At 51.1% G+C, this 22,447-nt stretch overlaps 1 protein-coding gene and 1 pseudogene across 8 annotated transcripts in view; both read left to right on the forward strand.

The window, feature by feature from the left end:
• Positions 1–50: 50 nt before the first annotated feature.
• PKNOX1 (PBX/knotted 1 homeobox 1) overlaps positions 51–22,447 on the forward strand; it is a 47,638-nt gene continuing 25,241 nt past the window's right edge. For 3 of the 8 annotated variants that reach the window (XM_060151005.1, XM_060151011.1, XM_060151012.1), the window contains exons 1-3: positions 51–189; positions 18,998–19,066; positions 20,019–20,125. In XM_060151005.1, coding sequence (XP_060006988.1) covers positions 20,075–20,125 — 51 coding nt within the window. In that variant the 5' untranslated portion in view covers positions 51–189; positions 18,998–19,066; positions 20,019–20,074. Of the gene's footprint in view, positions 190–1,560; positions 2,741–18,923; positions 18,939–18,997; positions 19,067–19,132; positions 19,246–20,018; positions 20,126–22,447 lie in introns of those variants that run through there. The other 5 variants (XM_060151008.1, XM_060151007.1, XM_060151006.1 and 2 more) reach the window with 5 other exon arrangements.
• Positions 8,794–9,106, forward strand: LOC132520337 (small ribosomal subunit protein eS26-like; annotated as a pseudogene).

A 22,447-nucleotide genomic window follows, 5' to 3' on the forward strand; every position in this document is an offset into this window, starting at 1 on the left:
GGGGCCCGGGCCCGGAAGGCCCCGCCCCCTCTGTGAATATTGATGCAGCGCGCGTCGGCGTCGCCCTCCTCCCATTGAGCGAGGCTGTGTCGCGTGGCCCAGCGTCGGCGTGACGGTTGGACGCGGGCGCGGCACTGCGGGTCCCGATTGCTGCAGCCGCTTGTCAGTGTGATGAAGATTGGCACCCAGGTAAGCTGTCACTCAACCGCTCTGCCGCCGCCGCCGCTCCGCCGCCCCGTCACTATCAATCACGCCGGCCTGCAGGCGCCGCGGCCACCGCCCCGCCGCCGCCGCCCGGGTCTCCGCGGGTTGCCGCCGCCCGGGAGGGCCGCGCCAGACCCGCCGCCCGGGGCAGGGGGCGGGGAGGGGGCGCGGGTGGGGGAGGGGAGCCGCGGCAGCGGGGAGGGGCGCTGTCCGCCGGGCCGGCGCGGGGGCGCGCCCCGCTTGTTTTTCGGTGTGGGCTTAGGGACGCGGAAATTTCTGGAAGGCTCCGCCGCCGCCGCCGCGCGGGGCCCGTGGTGAGGCGCGCGCTCCTAACCGTCCCTCTCGGAGCGCGGCGCGCGCCCCTGCGCGGGCGGGGCGGGGGGCGCGGGGGCGCGCGGCGGGGGCGGGGCCCAGGCTGAGGAGGCGCGCGGGGGCGGGGCCTGGAGCGGGCGCGCGCGGGGGCGGGGCCGGCGTCGCGGGGGCGGCGGGGGTGCTTCGGGGGTCACCGAGGCACTGCGTTGGCCGTCGCCGAGTCCGAGGCTGGGAGGGAGCCGGGTGCCCGGTGTCTGGAATGAGTGACAAATGCGTCGCGAGTAATAAACAGCCGATGTGAAGTAGAGGCCTGGGCGCGTCGGGCACGGTCCGGCCACTCGCTGGAATTCCACATTCCTTTAGAAAGAGATCGTGAGTCACTTCAGAAAAGGCAGGGAGCGTTAGTCTGCTTTATATCATCGTCAGGGCTGTTGAAACGCCGTTTTGTTAGCGGTTCCAAGGCTCGGCCAGCCAGGTTCTCCTTCTTGAAGTTTGATTCCTAGAATGCGTCTCAGCGCGTGCTGCTGGGGTCGGAGTCCCGGACGGGGGCGGCGCGGGGCGGGGCGGACTGGGGGCGCGGGTAAGGGCAGAAGGCAGATCCTTGCGGGGGGGATACCTATACATGCGCGAATATGCATTTGGTAAATTTGATCGCACACCTGCAACCATCCAGGATAGATTTGCCATTCGTAAGAGGGTTGAAATTAATTTTGATCCCAAGACTTAGGTTTTTTTGTTTTTGTTTTTTTGCGGTACGCGGGCCTTCCACTGTTGTGGCCTCTCCCGTTGCGGAGCACAGGCTCTGGACGCGCAGGCTCAGCGGCCATGGCTCACGGGCCCAGCCGCTCCGTGGCATGTGGGATCTTCCTGGACCGGGGCACGAACCTGTGTCCCCTGCATCGGCAGGTGGACTCTCAACCACTGCGCCACCAGGGAAGCCCCAAGACTTAGTTTTTAATAGAAACCACTGGTTTTTCCTTAGGAAGGGAGTGCTTTCTACTTTATGGTAAATGAAACCCTCAGCTTTCGTTGGGTATACTTGTATGATTTTTCCTGACATATTGAAAAGGGATTTATGTATTTATATAATACATAATTGTATATAAAGTATTTTGAATATTGTATGGAAGAATCGAAGTGAAATGTAAACATTTTGCCAGTCAGTTATTGGTGATACTCTCAAGTCTAGTTGTACGTGCATGTGGAAGATGGCTCACTGACTCAAATCTGCCTTGCATCATTTTTTTTCTTAATTTACTGATCGTGGAGAGTGGTATGTAGATCGTTTAGTTACAGTATTTGGTTGAATCAGCGATGCACGGCTGTGTGATATTGACTGACACAGGGCTTTCGGAAGGCAGCAGTGGAAGGACTCTTCCTGCTTCAGAGATTTACAAGTGGGAATTGAAATATGGTAGGTGAAGTACGATTCGGAAGATTAACGTTCTATGCTGAGGATTTAAGTGTCAGCACTAATGGAACTGGGTGTAAACAGCTGTCCTCAGTGTCCTACATTTACATTTCCGTATCAGTGTCTTGTGACTTTAGGAAAGTATTACTTAGGATTAGTGAAAGGTAACATTCTGCTTATAACTTTCGCTTTTGTTTCAAACTAATTGAAACTGTTTAGAAGAAAACCTTGAAACTTCTGGACTGATGCAAATCATGCGCCCCAGGGGACCTTTCCCTGCGCTCTGCTGGTCTCCAGACTCCTCCTCTCCTCCTACAAACGGTTTAGAAAAAATAAGAGAGGATCAAGAAGAGAACCTATTGCACTGAAATACAGTTATCAAAATACTGAACCAAACTGGTGATAAATTTCTTTACATGCTTTTTAGTAGCTCACTTAGTAACAGATTAAACACTGGCTCTAATAATTTCTTCTTGAGTATATGATGCTAATGCTTTGTGCAAATACCTGCGGTTTCTGTTGGTGAAGAAGTCACAGGTGCTCTCCAGGATTTCACGTCTGCCGGTGGAATTGAGTGAGTGTTAACTTTCAGCCAGATGTTATTGCAAATAAAGTTGTGATTTTTTTTCTCATTCAGGTTCACAGAGACCAAGTTAAGAACCTCTGCACTGGAAGGCTGTTTACTCTCAGCCCATCCCTTAGTAGGAATATGTATGTGCCTCCTTCTTCCTTCTTCACATGCTTATACTGATGGCAAGGGTGACAGGAAGTAAAAACAGTGCATGGAGGGAACCCAGAGCTTCACAGTATGGGGTCATAGTGGGGTGAGGCCACGTGGGTTTACTGCCTGACACCAGTTGTGATGACTCACAACTGTGATGGGTTACTGTTCTGTCTTGTACAATCTGTTTAGGAAGACGTGGAAAGTGAAATATAGTGTAGAAAAGGTTCAGTTTGGAAATTGTTAGAATAAACATTCAAGGGCTGGGAGGCATGGTTGTTTGGTTGGAAAGGCCTGGCTGCAAAGGGCCCTATCAAATGAGGCCCCTCCGGCCGTGCTGTCTGCCCTCCAGCAAGTGGACAGGGTGCCTAGCTGCTGGGTGCCCTCGCCAGCAGCCGTGCCTAGTGTCGGTGTGTCAGCCCCGCTGGTCTAGGCACTGTTTCTGGGAGTTTCACTCACAGAGGGCCTGGTACTGACCCAGCAGACCTGCCGTCTGACGAGGTGGTTGTAGACTCCTGATGCAGAAGCACTGTGGCTCTGAGGATGTGTCTGGGGGACTTGGGGAGGGGACAGAGCAGCTGCTGCTTTCCATCTAGGATTCCTTGGGGAAAGGGTCCTACAGCTTTGTCAGAATCTTGAAAAGTACTGATCAGTCACGTTGCAGGATTGAGGGCCAGTGAGTTAGTGAACCTTTCAGATGCCCTTTGTCTTGAGTCTTCGCTTCAGTGTTGGCGTGTGCTCGTCCTGACGGGTCCAGCAGCAGGCCTTGTCATCCCTCCCCTCAGGGTGAGCTGCTCAGTATGGGGTGATGCGCTCCTGTCTGGGGGATTATTTCTGTTCAGGGCGACCCTGCCACCCAAACGGTGTGTGTCATTTGGTGTAACCTCTGGCCTAGCAGAGCCTTGTTGGTGGCAGGCTGCAGGGCACGTGGTGGGAATTGCCTTTATCGTTTGTGTCTGTCTTTGATGGACACCTGGCTGTTGTAGTCAGGCCCCAGGACGGCAGGGAGCGGGCCGACTTCAAGTCCAGGGGTTTAGGGTCACACAGGAATAAGGAAAAAAGGAATCTAGCGGGGTCCAGGGACCAAGGTAGTGCTGGGCCTTGGGGCTGATGGAACTGCGGCTTGGGCCCTGGCGGGATCCGGCTGCCACCCTGGTCTTGACCTTCCCTGTTCACTTCCACTGTTGCTCTTAACCACTGACTGCTTCTGCACACTGTCTGCGGCATGTTCTCGTTTCCCAGCTCTGCCCACCTCATCCTCTTCCTGTTTCCCAGCGCACATCCTGGAGACAGGGTGACAGCTCTCTCGCCTTCCACCATGTACCCCAGGTGCTGACCTGGGCGCCAGGGGCTCCTGGTCCCCGAGCTCTCCCCAGGGAGGGGTGGGCTCCTTTCAGCAGGGTCTGCAGTGGTGGGTGGGGTCACTCGGAAGGGACTGTGGATGGTAGGAATTGTGATCGCAGCTTCCTGAACAGTCTGATCGGACTTGCAGAGATAATGCCTTCACGAGAGTTTGGCAAGCCCTCATTATATGTCACATGTTGTCTGAGACATTTTACCAAAGTTTGTATTTTTTTTTTTTTTTTGCGGTACACGGGTCTCTCACTGTCATGGCCTCTCCTGTTGTGGAGCCCAGGCTCCGGACACGCAGGCTCAGCGGCCATGGCTCACGGGCCCAGCCGCTCCGCAGCATGTGGGATCTTCCCGGACCGGGGCACGAACCCGTGTCCCCTGCGTCCGCAGGTGGACTCTCAACCACTGCGCCACCAGGGAACCCCCCAAAGTTTGTATGTTTTTTTGCATTAAAAATCAGGAATTTAACTTTGCCATAGTCTAAGTTCAGTTATGTGTTTGTGCAGTTTTTTTAAAAAACAAATACGTGGGCTTCCCTGGTGGTGCAGTGGTTAAGAATACGCCTGCCAATGCAGGGGACACGGGTTCGAGCCCTGGTCCGGGAAGATCCCACATGCTGCAGAGCAACTAAGCCCGTGTGCTACAACTACTGAGCCTGCGCTCTGGAGCCCGCGAGCCACAACTACTGAGCCCACGTGCCACAACTACTGAAGCCCGTGTGCCTAGAGCCTGTGCTCCGCAACAAGAGAAGCCACCACAATGAGAAATGAGAAGCCCGCACATCACAACGAAGAGTAGCCCCTGCTTGCCACAACTGGAGAAAGCCCGCGTGCAGCAACGAAGACCCAACGCAGCCAAAAATAAATAAATAAAAAAGAACCCTATAAAACAAACATTTATTTCAGTACAATTTATTGCAGCCTAAGTGAAACACCCCTGTGATCCTCTACGGCAGGCGTTCAAAGCTGGGGCCCCGCTGACATTTGGGGCTGGGTACTTCGTGTCCTGTGCGTTGTGGGATTTTAGCAGACACTAGAGGAACCCCCACCCCCAGTTGTGACGACCAAAAATGTCTTCAGATATCGCCAAGTGTTTTCTGGGGGACAAAAATCCCCCCTGGTCGAGAAGTACTGACCTAGAATGGCATTTCCCGAAATGCCTTGTGTGGAACCCGAGTTTAATGGGATGGGCATAAATTTTTACAAATTCATCAGTTCAGCTCCTTTGAGTTGTGTTTTTAGTCAGTGTTATTACATATGTTTTCATGTATTTACATAATTGACACATTTCTCATTTTAAATATTTGCCTACAGTCTCTTTATTTTCTGGCCGTGCCCGATGTTGTGAAGCCTTTCAAGCGTTTAGGTCTTGTTGTTTCCCATGTTTATTTGATCATCCTCTGGGCTGCCAAGCTGAGCGCCAGCCCGATCAGGATAGGGATGGTGCTGCCAGGCCGACGTCCACGGTGCTCTGTCCCTGAGCTCAGACGGTGCCCTAGGGAAAAGATGGTCCCAAGAAAGAGCCCTTGCCTTGAAGGGTGGGGGTTCCTGTTTTTCCTACAACATATTCATTGACCGTCAGTAGCAAGTATGTCATGAAAGTTTTAAATAGCAGTGTTTAGTGATGCCGGTGATAGTCATGGCCCTAAAGACAGAGCTGTGGTGTGAATCGAATCTATCAGCTGTGAAAGGCCATTCAGCCCAGAATTTACTGAAATGGGTTCTGAAACCATTAAACACCTTTGTTGTTAGAATTTTGCTGTGTCTCTTGGGGACATAGGTGGTTGGCTTGGAAATATTTTGGGGGGATAGATTTTAACAGGATTTAACGCCTGATTTTATTTGAATATTAAACTTCAAGTGGTACCTCCCAAAATCTTGCTTGAAAAATAAAGTGATATCTTGCTAAATGTTTTCCTCAGAATGAGTTCTTGACTGAACACCGCCCTGGGATGGGACATGGAGCCAGGACAGAAGGCAGGGGACACTTGGCTGGTGTTCTCGAGTGGCAGTCACCTCAACCCCACACACAGGAGGAAAACTGATTGCACTGTAGTGACGTACAGCTGGTGTCCTGCACGGTGTCTCGGAAAGGATCTGGTTTTCTGAATATAGAATTTTGAGAGTCTTGGGTTCCTTGACAGCTTTCTTAGCTTTATTAGTGCACAGGTTTGGTTTAGAAAAGGATCATCAATTAAATGTTCTGGGAAAGATAAGCAACTGCCCCCTAAAATCTAGAGATATAGTTTATGTTGTCTCCCAGCCGTTTTCTGGCTTCATAACCGGCTCTCACAGCCACTAAGACTGAAATTACCCCAGAATTTCCTGTGTTTCTCGGTTAGTGTAATTGGTGGAACTCTTAGAGCAGCTTCTGAGAGCAGCTGGGGAGGTGCCCTGCTGGGAAACTGAAGCCTAGCTGGGTGGGCGTGGCAGCCTGGGAGGGAGGGAGCTGCCTGGACGCACCAGCATGTGTGTGGATTAAATGAAAAGTGCAAGAGACTTGACATCACCGAAACTGAGTTAGAGAGTGCGCTGTAGCTGGGGTTATATTTGTCAAGTACAACATGTCTCTTGGGACAGCTAAACTTTAGGCCTGGGGTTGGCAAACTGCAGGCCTATGGGCCACGTCCCACTGTGGCCTGTTTTTGTACAGCCCTAGAGCCATACATAGTACATTTTAGAGGAAAAAGAAGATGAGGACCTCCCTGGTGGTGCAGTGGTTAAGAATCCGCCTGCCAGTGCAGGGGACACGGGTTCGAGCCCTGGTCCGGGAAGATCCCACATGCCACGGAGCAACTAAGCCCGTGCGCCACAACTACTGAGCCTACGCGCCTAGAGCCTGTGCTCCGCAATGAGAAGCCCGTGCACTGCAACGAAGAGTAGCCCCTGCTCGCAGCAACTAGAGAAGGCCCACGCGCAGCAATGAAGACCCAACACAGCCAAAAATAAATTAATAAATTAAAAAAAAAATAAAAAGGGATATGACTACAAATATGAAAATTTTACAAGTGAGAACATCCATGTACAATTAGATGGCAGTAAATCTGAAAAGCTGTGGATAGTTTATGAAGAAGATATAAATGATCAGAATTGACCTTGGAGGGACTTCCATGGTTACGCAGTGGATAAGACCCCGAGCTCCCAATGCAGGGGGCCCAGGTTCGATCCCTGGTTAGGGAACTAGATCCCACATGCATGCCACAACTGAGAGTTTGCATGCCGCAGCTAAGGAGTCCGCCTGCCACAACTAAGACCCAGTGCAACTAAATAAATAAATAAATAAGAATTGAACTTGGAGGTAGAAAACTTGTACAGACCAGCAACTTTAGATGAAATGGAGAAAGGTAGTCAAGATTTATCTTTTTAAATTTTTTTTAGTAATTCTTTTTTTAAAAATTTTTATTTATTTATTTATGGCTGTGTTGGGTCTTCGTTGCTGCGCACAGGCTTTCTCTAGTTGTGGTGAGCGGGGGCTACTCTTTGTTGTGGTGCACGGGCTTCTCATTGCAATGGCTTCTCTTGTTGTGGAGCATGGGCTCTAGATGTGCGGGCTTCAGTAGTTGTGGCATGCAGGCTCAGTAGTTGTGGCTCATGGGCTCTGGAGCGCAGGCTCGGTAGTTGTGGCGCATGGGCTTAGTTGCTCTGCGGCATATGGGATCTTCCCGGACCAGGACTCGAACCCGTGTCCCTTGCGTTGGCAGGCGGATTCTTAACCACTGTGCCACCAGGGAAGTCCCAAGATTTATCATTTTAGAAAGGCACTGGCGTGAGTTAGGTCAGATTTTCATGGAACAGATACCTACTGTGTTAAATGTAACAACCATTCACTAACAAAATTACTGTGCACCTGCTGTGTACCAGACATTGCCACGGCGGTGGGGAGTATAATGGTGAACAAAAACAGACACGGCTCCTTCCTGCCAGGAAGTAGTAAAGGCACAAGTTAATCCGAGGCCCATCGGAATAATGTAAGATTACAGCTGTAGGAAAGACTGTAAAAGGGAGGCATGTTTTGCTCTGAGATGTGGGTCGGAGGTCAGGGGCAGCTCTTCTAAGATGGGGATGACTGATGTGAATGGTCCAGGGGAACAGGAGTGGGCGAGGGGACGAGGATTAGGGTGACCAGTCCAGATGGGGGCGGGTACTGTGCTCAGAGGCTTTGGGGGTTGGGGGAAGCCCAGGGCTCTGAAGAACCTGGAAGGGCCTGGTATGCTTGCGGTGCGGAGAGTGGGGCGATGGGGGGCGGGGAGGGAGGAGCACAGTAATGACCCAGTCATGCTGCCTTACAAGTTATCATCTGTATCTTGTAGGCAGTGGGAATCCTCTGAAGGGTTTTAAGTGGGTGTGTCTTGATCAGATTTGGGTTTCCAGAAGATCCCTTTGAAGACTTGGAAACACACCCATGTCCACAGAGGGGCTGGTTAAATAACTGCACTGAGTCTGCTACACCTGTAGTACTCACTCTGCAGCTGTAAACAGGAGTGAAGGTGATGACAGCCTGCTGGGAAGCACCTTTAGGATGTGGTGAGAAAAGGAAGGCCCGGAGCTGAGAAGAGTGTGCACTCTTATCTGAGAGAGGGTATGACTATTTGCTTATGATAAAAAAGCTTAAACCCCAGACTATTAAAATGAGTTCCTTATTGGAGAGGGAGGGGACAGGGTTATAGATTAGGTTTCAAACGTATCTTCTATAGTAAAATTAAATCAAAAGGAGGGGGGAGGACTACCTAAAAATTAAAGCAAAATGAATCAAAAGAATCTAACTAGGGCTCCCTTGCCTCCTTGCTTCTAAGATGACCAAGAAAAGAAGGAAAAATGGTCATGTCAAAAGGGGCCGAGCCAGCTGTGCCCAATGCATGCCCAAGAATAAGCCCATTAAGAAGTTCGTCATTTGGAACATAGTAAAGGCCGAAGCCGTCAGGGACTTTTCCGAAGCAAGTGTTTTCGACACCTGTGTGCTTCCCAAGCTATATATGAAAGTACGTTACTGTGTGAGCACAGCATGGTAGTCAAGAATGGTTCTCGGGAAGCCGGAAGGTTGGAACACTCCCACCCTGACTTAGACCTGCGGGTGCTGCCCCATGGCCTCCACCAGAGCCCAAGTAAGGAGCTAAGTCCTTAAAGACTGAAGAAATACTATTCTCTGAAAACACAATAACATGGAAATTATACTTAAAAAAAAAAAAAAGAAAAGAGGACTTCCCTGGTGGTCCAGTGGTTAAGAATCCGCCTGCCAACGCAGGGGACATGGGTTCGATCTCTGGTCCGGGATGAGCCCACATGTCCCAGAGCAACTAAACCTGTGCACCACAACTACTGAAACCTGTGCACTTAGACCCCGTGCTCTGCAGCAAGGGAAGCCACCACAATGAGAAGCACACGAACCAAAACGAACGAAGAGTAGCCCCCGCTCGCCGCAACTAGAGAAAGCCCACGCACAGCAACAAAGACCCAGCACAGCCAAAAAAAAAAAAGAAAGAAAGAAAGAACAAGAACCTAACTAGGAATTGAATTGGTGGCTTAAGTACACAGAGAATTATTATTTACAGTGACTTCAAAACAACTTGGATTGTACATCTATCCTAGTGGGATAAATCCTAAAGACAAAGAAACTACAAAGAAATCTTAAACAATTTTTAGTACTTGTATTGTTAGTAGTAATATTCATATTATTTTGAAACTATATATATATATATACACACACACATATAAAGTGATAAATAGGTCATTATGTTACTGTCATTTGGAAATTATTTTCAGGGTAAGAAAAGAGATATACAAATATTAATTTGAAGTAAAGTAAATACCCTGTAATCCCAAATTTGAATTGGAGGTATCAGTGTTATTTTGTTTGTACAAAATTTTTATGAGAAAACATTTCTTATCCCTGTCCATTGGAAAGGTTAGAAACAGTGACCAACCAGTAGCAATGAGCACACAGCACCTGGATTGTGGTTTCTACGTATCATTTCCCATTGGAATCAAAGCCCCTTGGATCAATGGCAAAGTCTGGGTTTGACATAGAAAATAAACAATATGAGCCTGGAGTATCTCGTTTTACCTGAAAGCAAGAAAGCTATCAAGAATTACTAGAGGGCTTCCCTGGTGGCGCAGTGGTTGAGTGTCCGCCTGCCGATGCAGGGGACGTGGGTTCGTGCCCGGGTACGGGAAGATCTCACATGCCGCGGAGCGGCTGGGCCCGTGAGCCATGGCCGCTGAGCCTGCGCGTCCGGAGCCTGTGCTCCGCAACGGGAGAGGCCACAACAGTGAGAGGCCCGCGTACCACAAAAAAAAAAAGAAAAAAAAGGGCTTCCCTGGTGACGCAGTGGTTGAGAGTCTGCCTGCCGATGCAGGGCACACGGGTTCGTGCCCCGGTCCGGGAGGATCCCACGTGCCGCGGAGCTGCTGGGCCCGTGAGCCATGGCTGCTGGGCCTGCGCGTCCGGAGCCTGTGCTCCGCGGCGGGAGGGGCCACAGCGTTGGGAGGCCTGCGTACCGCAAAAAAAAAAAAAAAAAAAAAGAATTAGTAGAGTGCGTTAAAAGCTGTAGGAGGTAACTGAAGGGGCTTACATTGGAAAAAGATGGGATAATTTGGAACATCAGAAAATATATACATATATAAAAAAGCTGTACTTATTATTATTTTTTTTTTGCGGTACGCGGGCCTCTCACTGTTGTGGCCTCTCCCGTTGCGGAGCACAGGCCCAGACGCGCAGGCCTAGCGGCCATGGCTCACGGGCCCAGCCGCTCCGCGGCATGTGGGATCTTCCCAGACCGGGGCACGAACCCGTGTCCCCTGCATCGGCAGGCGGACTCTCAACCACTGCGCCACCAGAGAAGCCCTGTACTTATTTTTTACATGTTTAAACCCGTGGATCACAGCCTCACTGGTCACTATTTGAGAACGCTAGGGAACCAGCACGTTACTCTGAAAATTGATAGCAGAGGGAAAGCAGCAAAGCCTTAAGAAACCCCATCACTGGGGCTGCAGTGTGGAGAATGGACTTGGGGGACGGGTGGGGTTGGGAAGAGTGGCCATGGGGGAGAGGTCCGGAGGCATTACGGGGAGCTCAGGGGATGGAGGTGTGATGGTTGGTGATTGTTCTGTAAGCTTAGTTGTTGGATCAACACCACCAGATGGCTCTTCTCCAAAGTGAAATTCTGGAAAATAAACTTTACGGTTGCAATTGGGGGTCTTCATCGCCCAGCATTTCAACTCTTACATGCTCATGGGTAGTATCGTTACCATGTGCTGGCAACATACAGTGGCAGCATCATGTCTTTCTCATACATGTTGATCGGGCAGGAAGGAGGAGTTCCTTTCCTTTTCAGTAATTGTTACGATATTTTGGAGATGTCTGACTTGCAAACCTTGGCTGTTACTGGGAGATGCCACTTGTACACTTAGCACCAGGCCGTCATTTTCTTTAGACTCGTTACTGTTTGCAAAGCAGAGCTACCTGTGTGTGCAGCGTTGCATGTTACATGACTGGAGGTCATTTGTGGTGTGTACCTGGTGGTTCACCTTCTTCATCCATTCTCTTAGTGTTTCCCGTTTTGAATGACACTATAATTCATAGATTGACTTGAGGTAATTAACATCTGTAGGCATCAGAGCTGTCAGATTGTCAAACATTTGCCTGATTTCCTTGTGAGTTCTACAGTTATCTTAGAAACGGTTGCCATAAAACAGATAGACTGCTGGTTACTTCTCCAGCAAAATGGGTTTATTCGGGACCAACGAAGAATTGAAATCTGGGGTCTGCAACCATGGGGCGCCCGTGCAAGTCCCTGCGTGGCCAGGAGAGGAGAGCTCTTTTAAAGAGCTTGACTCTGGAGTCGAGAGTCCGCCGGAGGAATGGGTCCCTCCGGCGGCTTTTCCCTGCTGGGCTGGGCTGGGGCAGCGTCTCCTGGGCTGAGGCCTTGCCAGGCGGGAAGAGGAGTCTGTCCACTTTCTGTCGGGTGGTCCTACCGTCGGGGTGTGGGAGTGCGCCTGCTGGCCTCCCAACTCTTTTTTTTTTTTTTTTTTTTTTTTTTTTTTTTGCGGTACGCGGGCCTCTCACCGTTGTGGCCTCTCCCATCGCGGAGCACAGGCCCCGGACGCGCAGGCCCAGCGGCCACGGCCCACGGGCCCAGCCGCTCTGCGGCACGCGGGATCCTCCCGGACCGGGGCACGAACCCGCGTCCCCCGCATCGGCAGGCGGACTCCCAGCCACTGTGCCACCAGGGAAGCCCCCAACTCTATTTAATTAAGGGTTCTGTTTATTAATTTTTACTAGACAGAGTTCTGTTGTGTTCTCTGAAATAGCACATCGGGGAATGGCAGGGCCTGGGAGCCAGACAGATCGGCCTCTCAAAGGCGCTCCACCTCTTTGCACCTGTTTGCTCATCAGCAGGGCTCCAGAGACTGCCGAGCGCTCCAGTCCCTACTGGCGGGGGCACAGGAGGCTGCACACCTCACTCTGCTCACGGGCCTGGGGGCCAGGAGTTTGGAAGGGCTGCGGTGGGACCGGCCCGTCTCTGCCCCACAAGGTTGGGGTCCTCAGCTTGGAGGGCGCCGGGCCGTGGATGGCTGGGTGGCTGAGGGCTGGAGTCTTTTGGAAGGGTTTCCTCAAATCTGCAAGTTGCTGCTGCCTGTTAGCTGGGACGTGAGCTGGGCTGCTGAGCACAGCACCTCTGCGTGGACTCTCGCTGTGGCCTGGGCTTCCTCACAGTGAGCGCAGGGAGCGCTCTGTTTAGTCAGACTTCTTACTTCTCGGGGCTCCGGAAGTGAGTGTCCCGGTGAACATGGCGGCGGGAGCTTCCGCAGCCCTGGAGTCACACAGCGTTGCTCCGGATGCGCTCTCCTGCTTCCCAGCAAGTCGCTGAGCGTAGGCCACGTTGAAGAGGAGGGAACAAAGACCCCCATCTCGGGAGGAGTGTCGCAGTTTGGGGATGTGCTCTAAAAGTGCCTCACTTAGGTCTGCACATATATAGACCCTGGGAGATATCTCCTCCCTCGTTTTCCTTCCTGCCCTCACTAAGCCCCGCTGTGATGCTGGCAGTGCAAATGAAGATGGACCCTCCTGGACCAGTTCTCTGTGCGTCTCTGCGTTAGCGTGGGCCCCGTAAACAGGACTCTGATGCAGAGCTCTGATCTTGCGGGAGCTTCTGCTTGGCCCGCCCAGGTGGCCGAGAGCCTGCGTGCCCGTGGCTGAGCGGGAGCGCGTGGTTGCCCACGTACAGTGTGTGTGTGTAGCAACACCAAAAGCCCGCGTTCACCAGCACTTCGCAGCAATTGATGAGTACAGAGAGGTGTTTGTAAAAGCATCAAAATTCCAAAGCTTTTTGCATCTTTGGTACTTTTCCTTCCAGCCCTGACGAGTCCAGCGTCTCACTTCTGCTGTTCCATTGGCCTGTTTACCTGTTCTTGTGCCGTTAGCCACTTCTTAGTTGTTACCTGTGGCCTTGTAGGATGTTTTCCAATTTTTTGAGTTTTTCAGAAACAGCAGGAATCTTGATTGGGATTGCATCTGCGTGTGCTGAGAAACACCAGCAGCCTCTCCATGAGCTGTTAGGAAGGTTGGCGGGTGCAAGGTTAGCCTGCGCAGACTGGGGGCATCTCTCACCCAGCAGTCCACCAGAAAGTATAGTGACAATGAGATACTTTTGACAGTAGCAAGAAAAACCATGATGTGTTTCAGGATTAATTAACCAGGGCTACAGAAGACCTCCACAGAGAGGACCATCAAACTTTTTAAATTATATTTTATTTTTTAAATAAATTTATTTTTTATTTTTGGCTGCGTTGGGTCTTCGTTGCTGCGCGCAGGCTTTTTTTAGTTGCGGCGAGCGGGGGCTGCTCTTGGTTGCGGTGAGCGGGCTTCTCATTGTGGTGGCTTCTTTTGTTGCGGAGCACGGGCTCTAGGTGCATGGGCTTCAGTAGTTGTGGCTTGAGGGCTCTAGAGCGCAGGCTCAGTAGTTGTGGTGCACGGGCTTAGTTGCTCCGCAGCATGTGGGATCTTCCCGGACCAGGGCTCAAACCCTTGCCCCCTGCACTGGCAGGCGGATTCTTAACCACTGCGCCACCATGGAAGTCCCCGGACCATCAAACTTAATAAAGGATGTAGGAGAGGACCCCACGCTCTTGGTCCTAGAGAGCTGTCTCTTCTCCCCACATTAATTTCCAAATACTTTTTCAACATTGTTGTAAAGTTGTTTCTTTTTTTTTCCCGGTACGCGGACCTCTGACTGTTGTGGCCTCTCCCGTTGCGGAGCACAGGCTCCGGACGCGCAGGCTCAGCGGCCATGGCTCACGGGCCCAGCCGCTCCGCGGCATGTGAGATCTTCCCGGACCGGGGCGCGAACCCGCGTCCCCTGCATCGGCAGGCGGACTCTCAACCACTGCGCCACCAGGGAAGCCTGTAAAGTTGTTTGTTGACAGCAGGGACTGTGTTTGGTTTGCTGCTCCATACCCAGCATTTAGAACAGAGCTTGGCCCAGAGAAGACTTTCAGTAAACATTTGTGGATTGAATGAAAGGCATAGTTACGTGCACAGCAGATTGTGTGCCCTGCTTTTCCATTTGACAGCACCCATGAGACTTTTTCCTTGGACTTAACCTTCATGTTCGTGATTGATGGTTGGAACCGTAATGGATTTCACCATTCCCCTATGGATGACGTGTAGGTTCTTGTTCTCTTTTCTGTCAATGTGGATAAGAAACATTATTTGCCTCTGACTTTCTTGCCGTGAGTTTTTTTTTTTTTAAACAAAAGGCTTCATTCTTTTTTTTTTTTAAATTAATTTATTTTATTTTTGGCTGCATTGGGTCTTCGTTGCTGCGTGCGGGCTTTCTCTAGTTGCGGCGAGCGGGGGCTACTCTTCGTTGCCCTGCCCAGGCTTCTCATTGCGGTGGCTTCTCTTGTTGAGGAGCACGGGCTCTAGGTGTGTGGGCTCAGTAGTTGTGGCTTGTGGGATTCAGTAGTTGTGGCTCGTGGGCTCAGTAGTTGTGGCACACGGGCTTAGTTCTGCTTGCCGTGAGTTTTTAATGCCCTTTGAAATGAGGCTTTTGAGCTTTTCTCTTTTGAGAAGAGATTATTTGAGGTTATTTTTATTTATTTATTTATTTATTTATTTTTCTCTTTTTGCGGTACGTGGGCCTCTCACCGCCGTGGCCTATCCCGCCGCGAAGCACAGGCTCTGGACGGGCAGGCCCAGCAGCCACGGCTCATGAGCCCAGCCGCTCCGCGGCACGCGGGATCCTCCCGGACCGGGGCACGAACCCGTGTCCCCCGCATTGGCAGGCGGACTCTCAACCAGTGCGCCACCAGGGAAGCCCTGAGGTTATTTTTAAATCAACATTTATTAAGGCTACAAAGCTACAGCCCTGTTTTTCTCTCTATGCTTTTATGTTAGAATTTATAGATTTCATTTTTCTCTTTATAAGTTTAGTAAATTTTGATCTTTCACCCATAAGACAGCCTTTGATCAACTCAAGATGATCAGACTACATGCACCATTTTTAATGATCAGTCCCATATACAACTTAAATCTTATGCATTTTGAACCCGTTTTAAGTTTAGTAGATACACTTTTTGTTTTAAGCACCTTAAATATGTGACCAAATAAATAAAACCTTCTCAGTAGATCTAGTAACTTAAAATTGCACATGTAGTGAATCTCAAGTTCTCAAACTTTCCAGACCTTCTACCAGGAAGTGATGTTCGTCGGATGAGGAACTTGGTTTTGCGCACTGCTGCACCCTCAGGACCTAGAATAGACCCTGGCAGTTGGTAAACTTGCATAAATGAAGTAATGTTTACAATCTTAGTAAATTTCTTGTGCCTTTTCACTAAAAAAGAAATGTGTAAAGTCAGTAACTCAGTTATACTTTAAAACTGGAATCAAGGCTAAAACCTAAGATTAATTTGCCAAAATTTCTTGCGTACTGCACACAACTTAAATGTCAAATACATAGATTATTCTGAAGCTAAACACAAAAATATTAAAATCTAAATCTCCCACAGGGCTTAGAGACACCACTAAGGCAGGAAGGAAGTCATCTCAGGCGAGTCGGGCTTCTCATCTCAGGGACCACGTGGGCTGGGATGAGGGGAGCTGGGGTGCTGCTGACCTGGGGCCCCCTCCACCGTCTGACCCGCATGCTGCACCTCCTCTTCCTGTCTCTGCAGACTGAGCCGTCCTGGACCTTCCCGGACTCACCGTCTGCTCTGAGCAGGAAGGCCTTCTCCACCTGGTGGTACTCAGCCAGTCTGTCTGCCTCTGGTTCTTCCCTGACTTGTCAGTTGTCCTTGACTAGATGCTTAGAGATATTAAAACACCTGCCTGTTAGATTTGGCTCACCTTTCATTTTTTTGTCTGCCTTTCAGGTTGCAACACTAATGCTGTCTTCTTAGCTGAGTTTGAGAAGAGTGTAACTTTTTTTATGGGTAACTATACATACGGTCAAATCGCCTTCCAAACCAATTACACGGTTTGTGAGACCTAGGATTCCTGCAGGGTGCTGGGTTTCACTTCGTCTTTGCTAGCAAAGTGGCGCACTGTTGTTTTAAAGTTAATAATTGCTAGCTGAGAAAGGATGTATAATTTTAAATTTTGTATTTCTTTAATTACTTTTAGTTTTAACGTTTCTGTACATGAAAATTGGAAAGTTGTGTTTTCTTCAAGTCTGGCTGGAACTCTTGAAAGGGTACCAAAGTGACAGTTTCCATAAATGTGTTCTTTTTTAACTGGATGAAACTTGTAGAAATAAAATGGACAAAACCGTGTCTCGCCCTTCAACACCATGGTATCGTTAAGCCTGTTGGGTCGGCAGGTCTTTGACTTGGATTTTAGAGCGTCGCGTGACGTTAAGAATTGAAGACAGTTGGAGGAAAGGGAACCCGTGTGCACTGTTGCTGGGGATGTAAAGTGGTGCAGCCACTGTGGAGAACAGTATGGAGGGTCCTCCAAAAACTAAATATAGAGCTACCATATGATCCTGCAGTCCCACTCCTGGGCGTATATCCGGAGAAAATGAAAACACTGATTCAAATGTTCATAGCAGCACTGTTTCCAGTAGCAAAGATATGGAAGCAACTGAGGTGTCCATCAGCACATGAATGTATAAAGAAGTGGTATATATTTACACAATGGAGTACGACTCAGCCATAAAAAAGAGTGAAATCCTGCCGTTTGCAACAACATGGAGGGACTTGGGGGGTGTTATGTAAGTGAAGTAAGTCAGAGAAAGGCAAATACTGTACGTTTCCTTTATACGTGGAATCTAAGAAATAAAATAAACTAGTGACTATAACAAAACAGAAACAGACTCAGAGATATAGAAAACAACCTAGTGGTTACCGGGGGGAGAGGGAAAGGGCAGGTAGGGGTAGGGGATTATGAGACATAAACTACTAGGTATAAAATAAATACGATACAAGGATACATTTTACAGCACAGGGAATGTAGCCAATATTTTTTAATAATCATAAATGGAGTATAACCTTTAAAAAAAGAAGTGAGGACACTGTTGTTGAGTTTGAATATAATAGAAGCTTACTTTTCTATGTAATGGGGGAGAGAATTAGGGATTAATTGATTGTTTAGAAATCTCAAGTTAACCTTGGTTTTCATATAATGCCTAAAAGAAGAGTTTTTGCTAAACAAAGATGAGCCTGCTGACCTTTCATCCTTGGGTTGGATGCTTTATTTCCCAGTTAATGGTAGGTTTCCCTTAGTCACTCAGGTTCTGTCTTGGGCCTGCCTTGGCCAGGGCTGGGAGGGCCTGTAGCTGAGTAGCTGAGGTTGCCAGAGGCCTGGACCAGGGCACGTGCTTCCTCCCAAGCCCAGGCAGCTCTGCGGGATGTGTGAGCCTGTGAATTCTGCTGGGGGCTGTTTGCCCGCTTGCAGGTGCCAGGCCGTGTTTCTGCCCCAACATGGAGGACCATTTTGCTGCAGCCTGGAATTGAGCACCTGAGGACTTTGCAGATAGATGGCTGCCGGCGGGCCTGGACCACCCTTTCAAGCGGACGGCGCCATCTGCTGGCAGCTTCTTCCAGGCGCCTTCGGTGTCCTGCGGGAGTGGGACCTTGGCACTCTGTCCCCACCTTTTTACTCAACAAAATGTTAGTCATATGGAGTTGCCTTTTTTTTCTTATTTTTCCACTTCTTGCGTGGTGTTCCATTGTAGAGGAAGTATGTATTTTCAAAGCTTTTGACGCAAATTTCAAATTTTTTCCTTTAGAACGGTTGTACCAAGTTATGTCAGATATTGAAGTTTCAACCAGGTTGGTAGAGAGAAGGACTACACATCTATATGTTTTTAAAATGAAACGTTGACTTGTCCCCACTATTTATTATGGGCATTTTGAAAGCCCCCAGAGTTGGAAGAGTGATCCGCCACTGCCTAGATCCCGCAGCTGTGGGCTCGACCGCAGTGTCATCTCGTGGGGCGGGCCGGCCGGATGCTGGAAAGTGACCGTGGAGTGTTGGCCCCCAGCCGAGACCCACGTGGCTGTGGCTCTGCCTTCTTGGTCGAGGCCCTTCCAGGGCCTCTGCTGTGCATATTGTTCAGGTCAGCTGTTGGGAAGCCACTGTCAGGTGGACGCCTGTAGGTGAGCAGCTCGGGCCCCTCCCGGCACTGGGCTCAGGACCGGCTCTGGGTGTCCTCGGCCTGTGTCAGCACCACTCCAGGCTGCTTCGGATTCACACAGGTTCACGTGGCCACGCCCTCGGCGCCTCTCCCCTCCCCCTCTCGGCAGGACACGCCTCTCGAGACCCCTAACGTGATTACCCCTGTAAAGACCCTGTTTCTAAGTAAGGCCCCACTTGCAGGGCCTGGGGGTCAGGACCTGGGCTACTTGGAGGACACGTTTACACCGCTGCACGTGCTGGCCACGCCCTGACGATTACCGGGCTGGTACTGGTGGCCCAGACTCACTCGTCCAGAATTCCCTCGTGGGTATTGAGAAGCGTCTCAAACCTTCAACGTCCCATCTCTCGCTTTCTCCTCCCAGGCCGCAGACCCCGCTCCCCGCCGTTGGCTCCACCTCGGGACATGCGGCTCTGCTCTGCCGGTGGCTCAGGTGGGAACTGTCGACCCTCCCCGGACCCGCCCCCCTGCCCATCCCGGGCCATCTGCACGTCCTGTGCTCCCATCGGCCCCGGCCACACGGCCTCCGCCCTCCTCGGCCCTACAGTCTCTCACCTGCCCTGCACACCGTCAGAGGGACCGTCCCGAGCCGGGAGCCTCAGGGCCCTTCTGGTCAGACTTTCCTGGGGCTTCCCTCCCCCGCCCCAAGAAGGCGCACAGTCTCCACGTGGCCCATGAGTGGGTGTGACCTGCTCCCGTGTCCCCCACTGCCCCCCAACTCTGCTGTCCCACTGCACGTGGCTCCACTGTCCTCCTGTCTGCGGGGGGCACGGGTGGCATCCCCACCTGGTTTCTCTCGTCTCATTTACCTGTGTGCGTGGTGACAGGTGAATGACAGCGTTCCCACCTTTGCATCGCGTGCAGATGTGAGCCGATGCCCAGCGCAGCCTCCCTGAGCTCACCTGTGTCCTTCCTGCCTGAGGTCGGCCTCCCCGGGCTCAGTGTCAGTGCACCTGCCCCGTCACGCAGCCGTGTGGCCTGCCAGCTGCGTGCTCACCCTCTGTCGTGTCACCCTGCCTGAGCGCCCCTACGCCCTCCGTGTGCTGCCTGGCCTTCCTCTTCCTTGTGGCCCCAGGAAAGCCGCAGGGCCCAGGGCAGTGTCCCGCACGTGTAGACATTACTAGGTGTTTGCTGGGTGAGTGAAGGAATAAACCCAAATGCCTGGAGACGTGATAACGTGTCCGGGCCTGGGGCAAGTGCAGACACGCAATCGCCAGGCAGGTGCGGGGCTGCTGAGTAGGATTTGGCTTATACCGTAGTGTGGAGGATGGCTTTTACTCTCCGTGTGAAGATATGTATTTAAAAAGGTATACGGGTGCTGTGGAATAAGGGACAAGAAGTGCTCTGAGTTATTAACCGATGCTTCTCTGCTTTTGTCTTCCCAGACACCGTTTGCTTTTGACTCAAGATGATTTGATGTTTTATAAAGAACTCACTCACCATGATGGCTACACAGACGTTGAGCATAGACAGCTATCAAGATGGGCAACAAGTGAGCACCGGCGCTCTGCTCCACATCCTAAGTAGTCAGCCGACCTAGTACTGAAACACGAACAGTGCCTTGTGTATTCGCAAGCTAGTTTCCGTGAGGGTGCAGGTTCAATGTTGAACGTTTGGTGCATTTATTATATCTTGGTGCTCAGAAAGATTAGGGGTAGAATTGTTCAAGTAGTTTCCTAAATGACACCGAGATTGCCAGTAATTTTGAGTCCCCTAAGTCATAGTTTCTTAGGAATTTACCTTTCTAATGTCAGTGTTAGTAAGTATCGTTGCTCTTAAAGGTTGTGGTGATAATCATAGACTCCCGTGTTGCCCAGTTGCTGGCCTGGGCGGGAGCTGTGCGGTTTCGTTCCCCTGCATGTGGGTGGCAGAGGGGACCGTCCGATGGCACGCGGGGTGCAGCTGCGGTGCTGTCTGTACGTCTCCTGCCCCTGCAGGAGACGGTCATGACGCCCGGCTCCCTGCTCAAGGGTTTAGGGACACCCCCCCACAGGCCTGGGGCGCCTCGCCCACCTGTCACTCCCCACTTGGTGAGACTCAGGGGGTGTGTAGGACCTGAGCTGCGACCCTGTCCCCTTCTCAAGTCGGGTCTTTCCTTGATGGACAGTTTTGTTCCATTCCTGGGATGTTTCCTGTTGCAGTGATTTTGGTTTTGTTGATTTAAAAAAATGTTTTAAATGTTTTTGCTTCTTAGAGGTAGGGAACTCTATTTCAGGCTGCTCTCTTCACCAGGAAGTCCTCTGATATTTCCAAGAGATTTTGTTTCTCAAATGCACATCTAACGATGTCCCCGCTGTCCCTGGGCCCTGCGGTGGCTCCTCGTGGACTCCCTGCCCGGAGGGCCCTACGACCTCACAGGCTCTCACCTCTGCCTGCCCCGGGGCCCTGGCTCTGGTTGCCCCTTGGCTCTGCTCCGCTCCGTCCTGCAGGTCTTTGCTTCGCCCCGCTTTCTGCGAGGACCCCCCCACCGGCCCTGGTTACCCCCACGGCCTGCTCCCTACCTGCCACCCGCTTCCCGGTCCCTTCCTCTGATCTTTGTTCTCCATCCGTGGCAGTGATCACCTTCTGACACACCCTGTTACGTGTCCGTCTCCCTCCAGCTGGTCCCTGCCCTGATGCAGGGAGTCCAGGGCAGGGCTGGGCGCAGTGGGGGAAAGGCCTCGCTTGTAACAGCTCAGCACTTCCCGTGACGTGGAGAACCGCTTGTGAGCATTCCTTTCAGTAAGGATTTGATCTTCTACAGTACAGACAGACCACATTTACTTAGCCGGTCCTCTGAGGTTGAACATTTAGATTTCTCTTTTTTCACGATCATTTTTTTAAAATCCTGAAATAAATCCTTTAAGGCTTTTTTTTTATAATACTGTCAGACTTCTCTCCAGAAGGACTGTGTTTGATTGGGCTTTAGTCAGTCACTTTTGTTTTTTTTTTTTTTTTTTTTTGTCTGCACTGGGTCTGGGGTGAGCAGGGTCTACTCTTCGTTGCGGTGCACAGGCTTCTCATTGCGGTGGCTTCTCTTGTTGTGGAGCACGGGCTCTAGGTGTACAGGCTTCAGTAGTTGCAGCACGCGGGCTCAGTAGTTGCAACACGTGGGCTCAGTAGTTGCGGCACGTGGGCTTTAGGTGCGCGGGCTTCAGTAGTTGTGGCATGTGGGCTCAGTAGTTGTGGCTCATGGGCTCAGTAGTTGTGGCTCGCAGGCTCAGTAGTTGTGGCGCATGGGCTTAGTTGCTCCACGGCATGTGGGATCTTCCCGGACCAGGACTTGAACCCATGTCCCCTGCACTGGCAGGCGATTCCTAACCACTGCACCACCAGGGAAGTCCCACTCAGTAGTTGTGGCGCACAGGTTTATTTTTTTAAGAGAGAAGCAATTCCCAAGTATACTGTTCCATCTAAAGGCAGCAGAATGGAAGTAACCTGCTCGCTCTGGCCTGCTGGAGAGTTGAGAACAGGGCCCGAGCCCGGACCTGCAGGGCTGCTCTCTCGGCTGCAGCCCCGAGCACCAGGCTGGGTTCCTGGCAGGATGCAGGCTCTCCCATCTCCGTGGATGAGCTTCCCCCCACCCCACACCCCACCACAGGTTCCCCAACAGGCTGCTTCCCTGAGGGGCGGGGGGTGGCAGTTGTGGGCGGGGCAGGTGCATCCCAGATACCCCAGTCCTGAAGAAGCCGAGGAGGGCGGTGATCTGCTCAGGGATAACAAGAAGTTTACTGTAGCGATTTTGTTTTATTTGTAAACTGAATTCTTTATGTTGAAGGATTTAAATACTTTTCCCCGGATGTTACAAACAACACAGCCAGTTTAAAGCAATTTC

Source organism: Lagenorhynchus albirostris, chromosome 5 (assembly GCF_949774975.1).
Source record: "Lagenorhynchus albirostris chromosome 5, mLagAlb1.1, whole genome shotgun sequence".
Classification (NCBI taxonomy): domain Eukaryota; kingdom Metazoa; phylum Chordata; class Mammalia; order Artiodactyla; family Delphinidae; genus Lagenorhynchus; species Lagenorhynchus albirostris.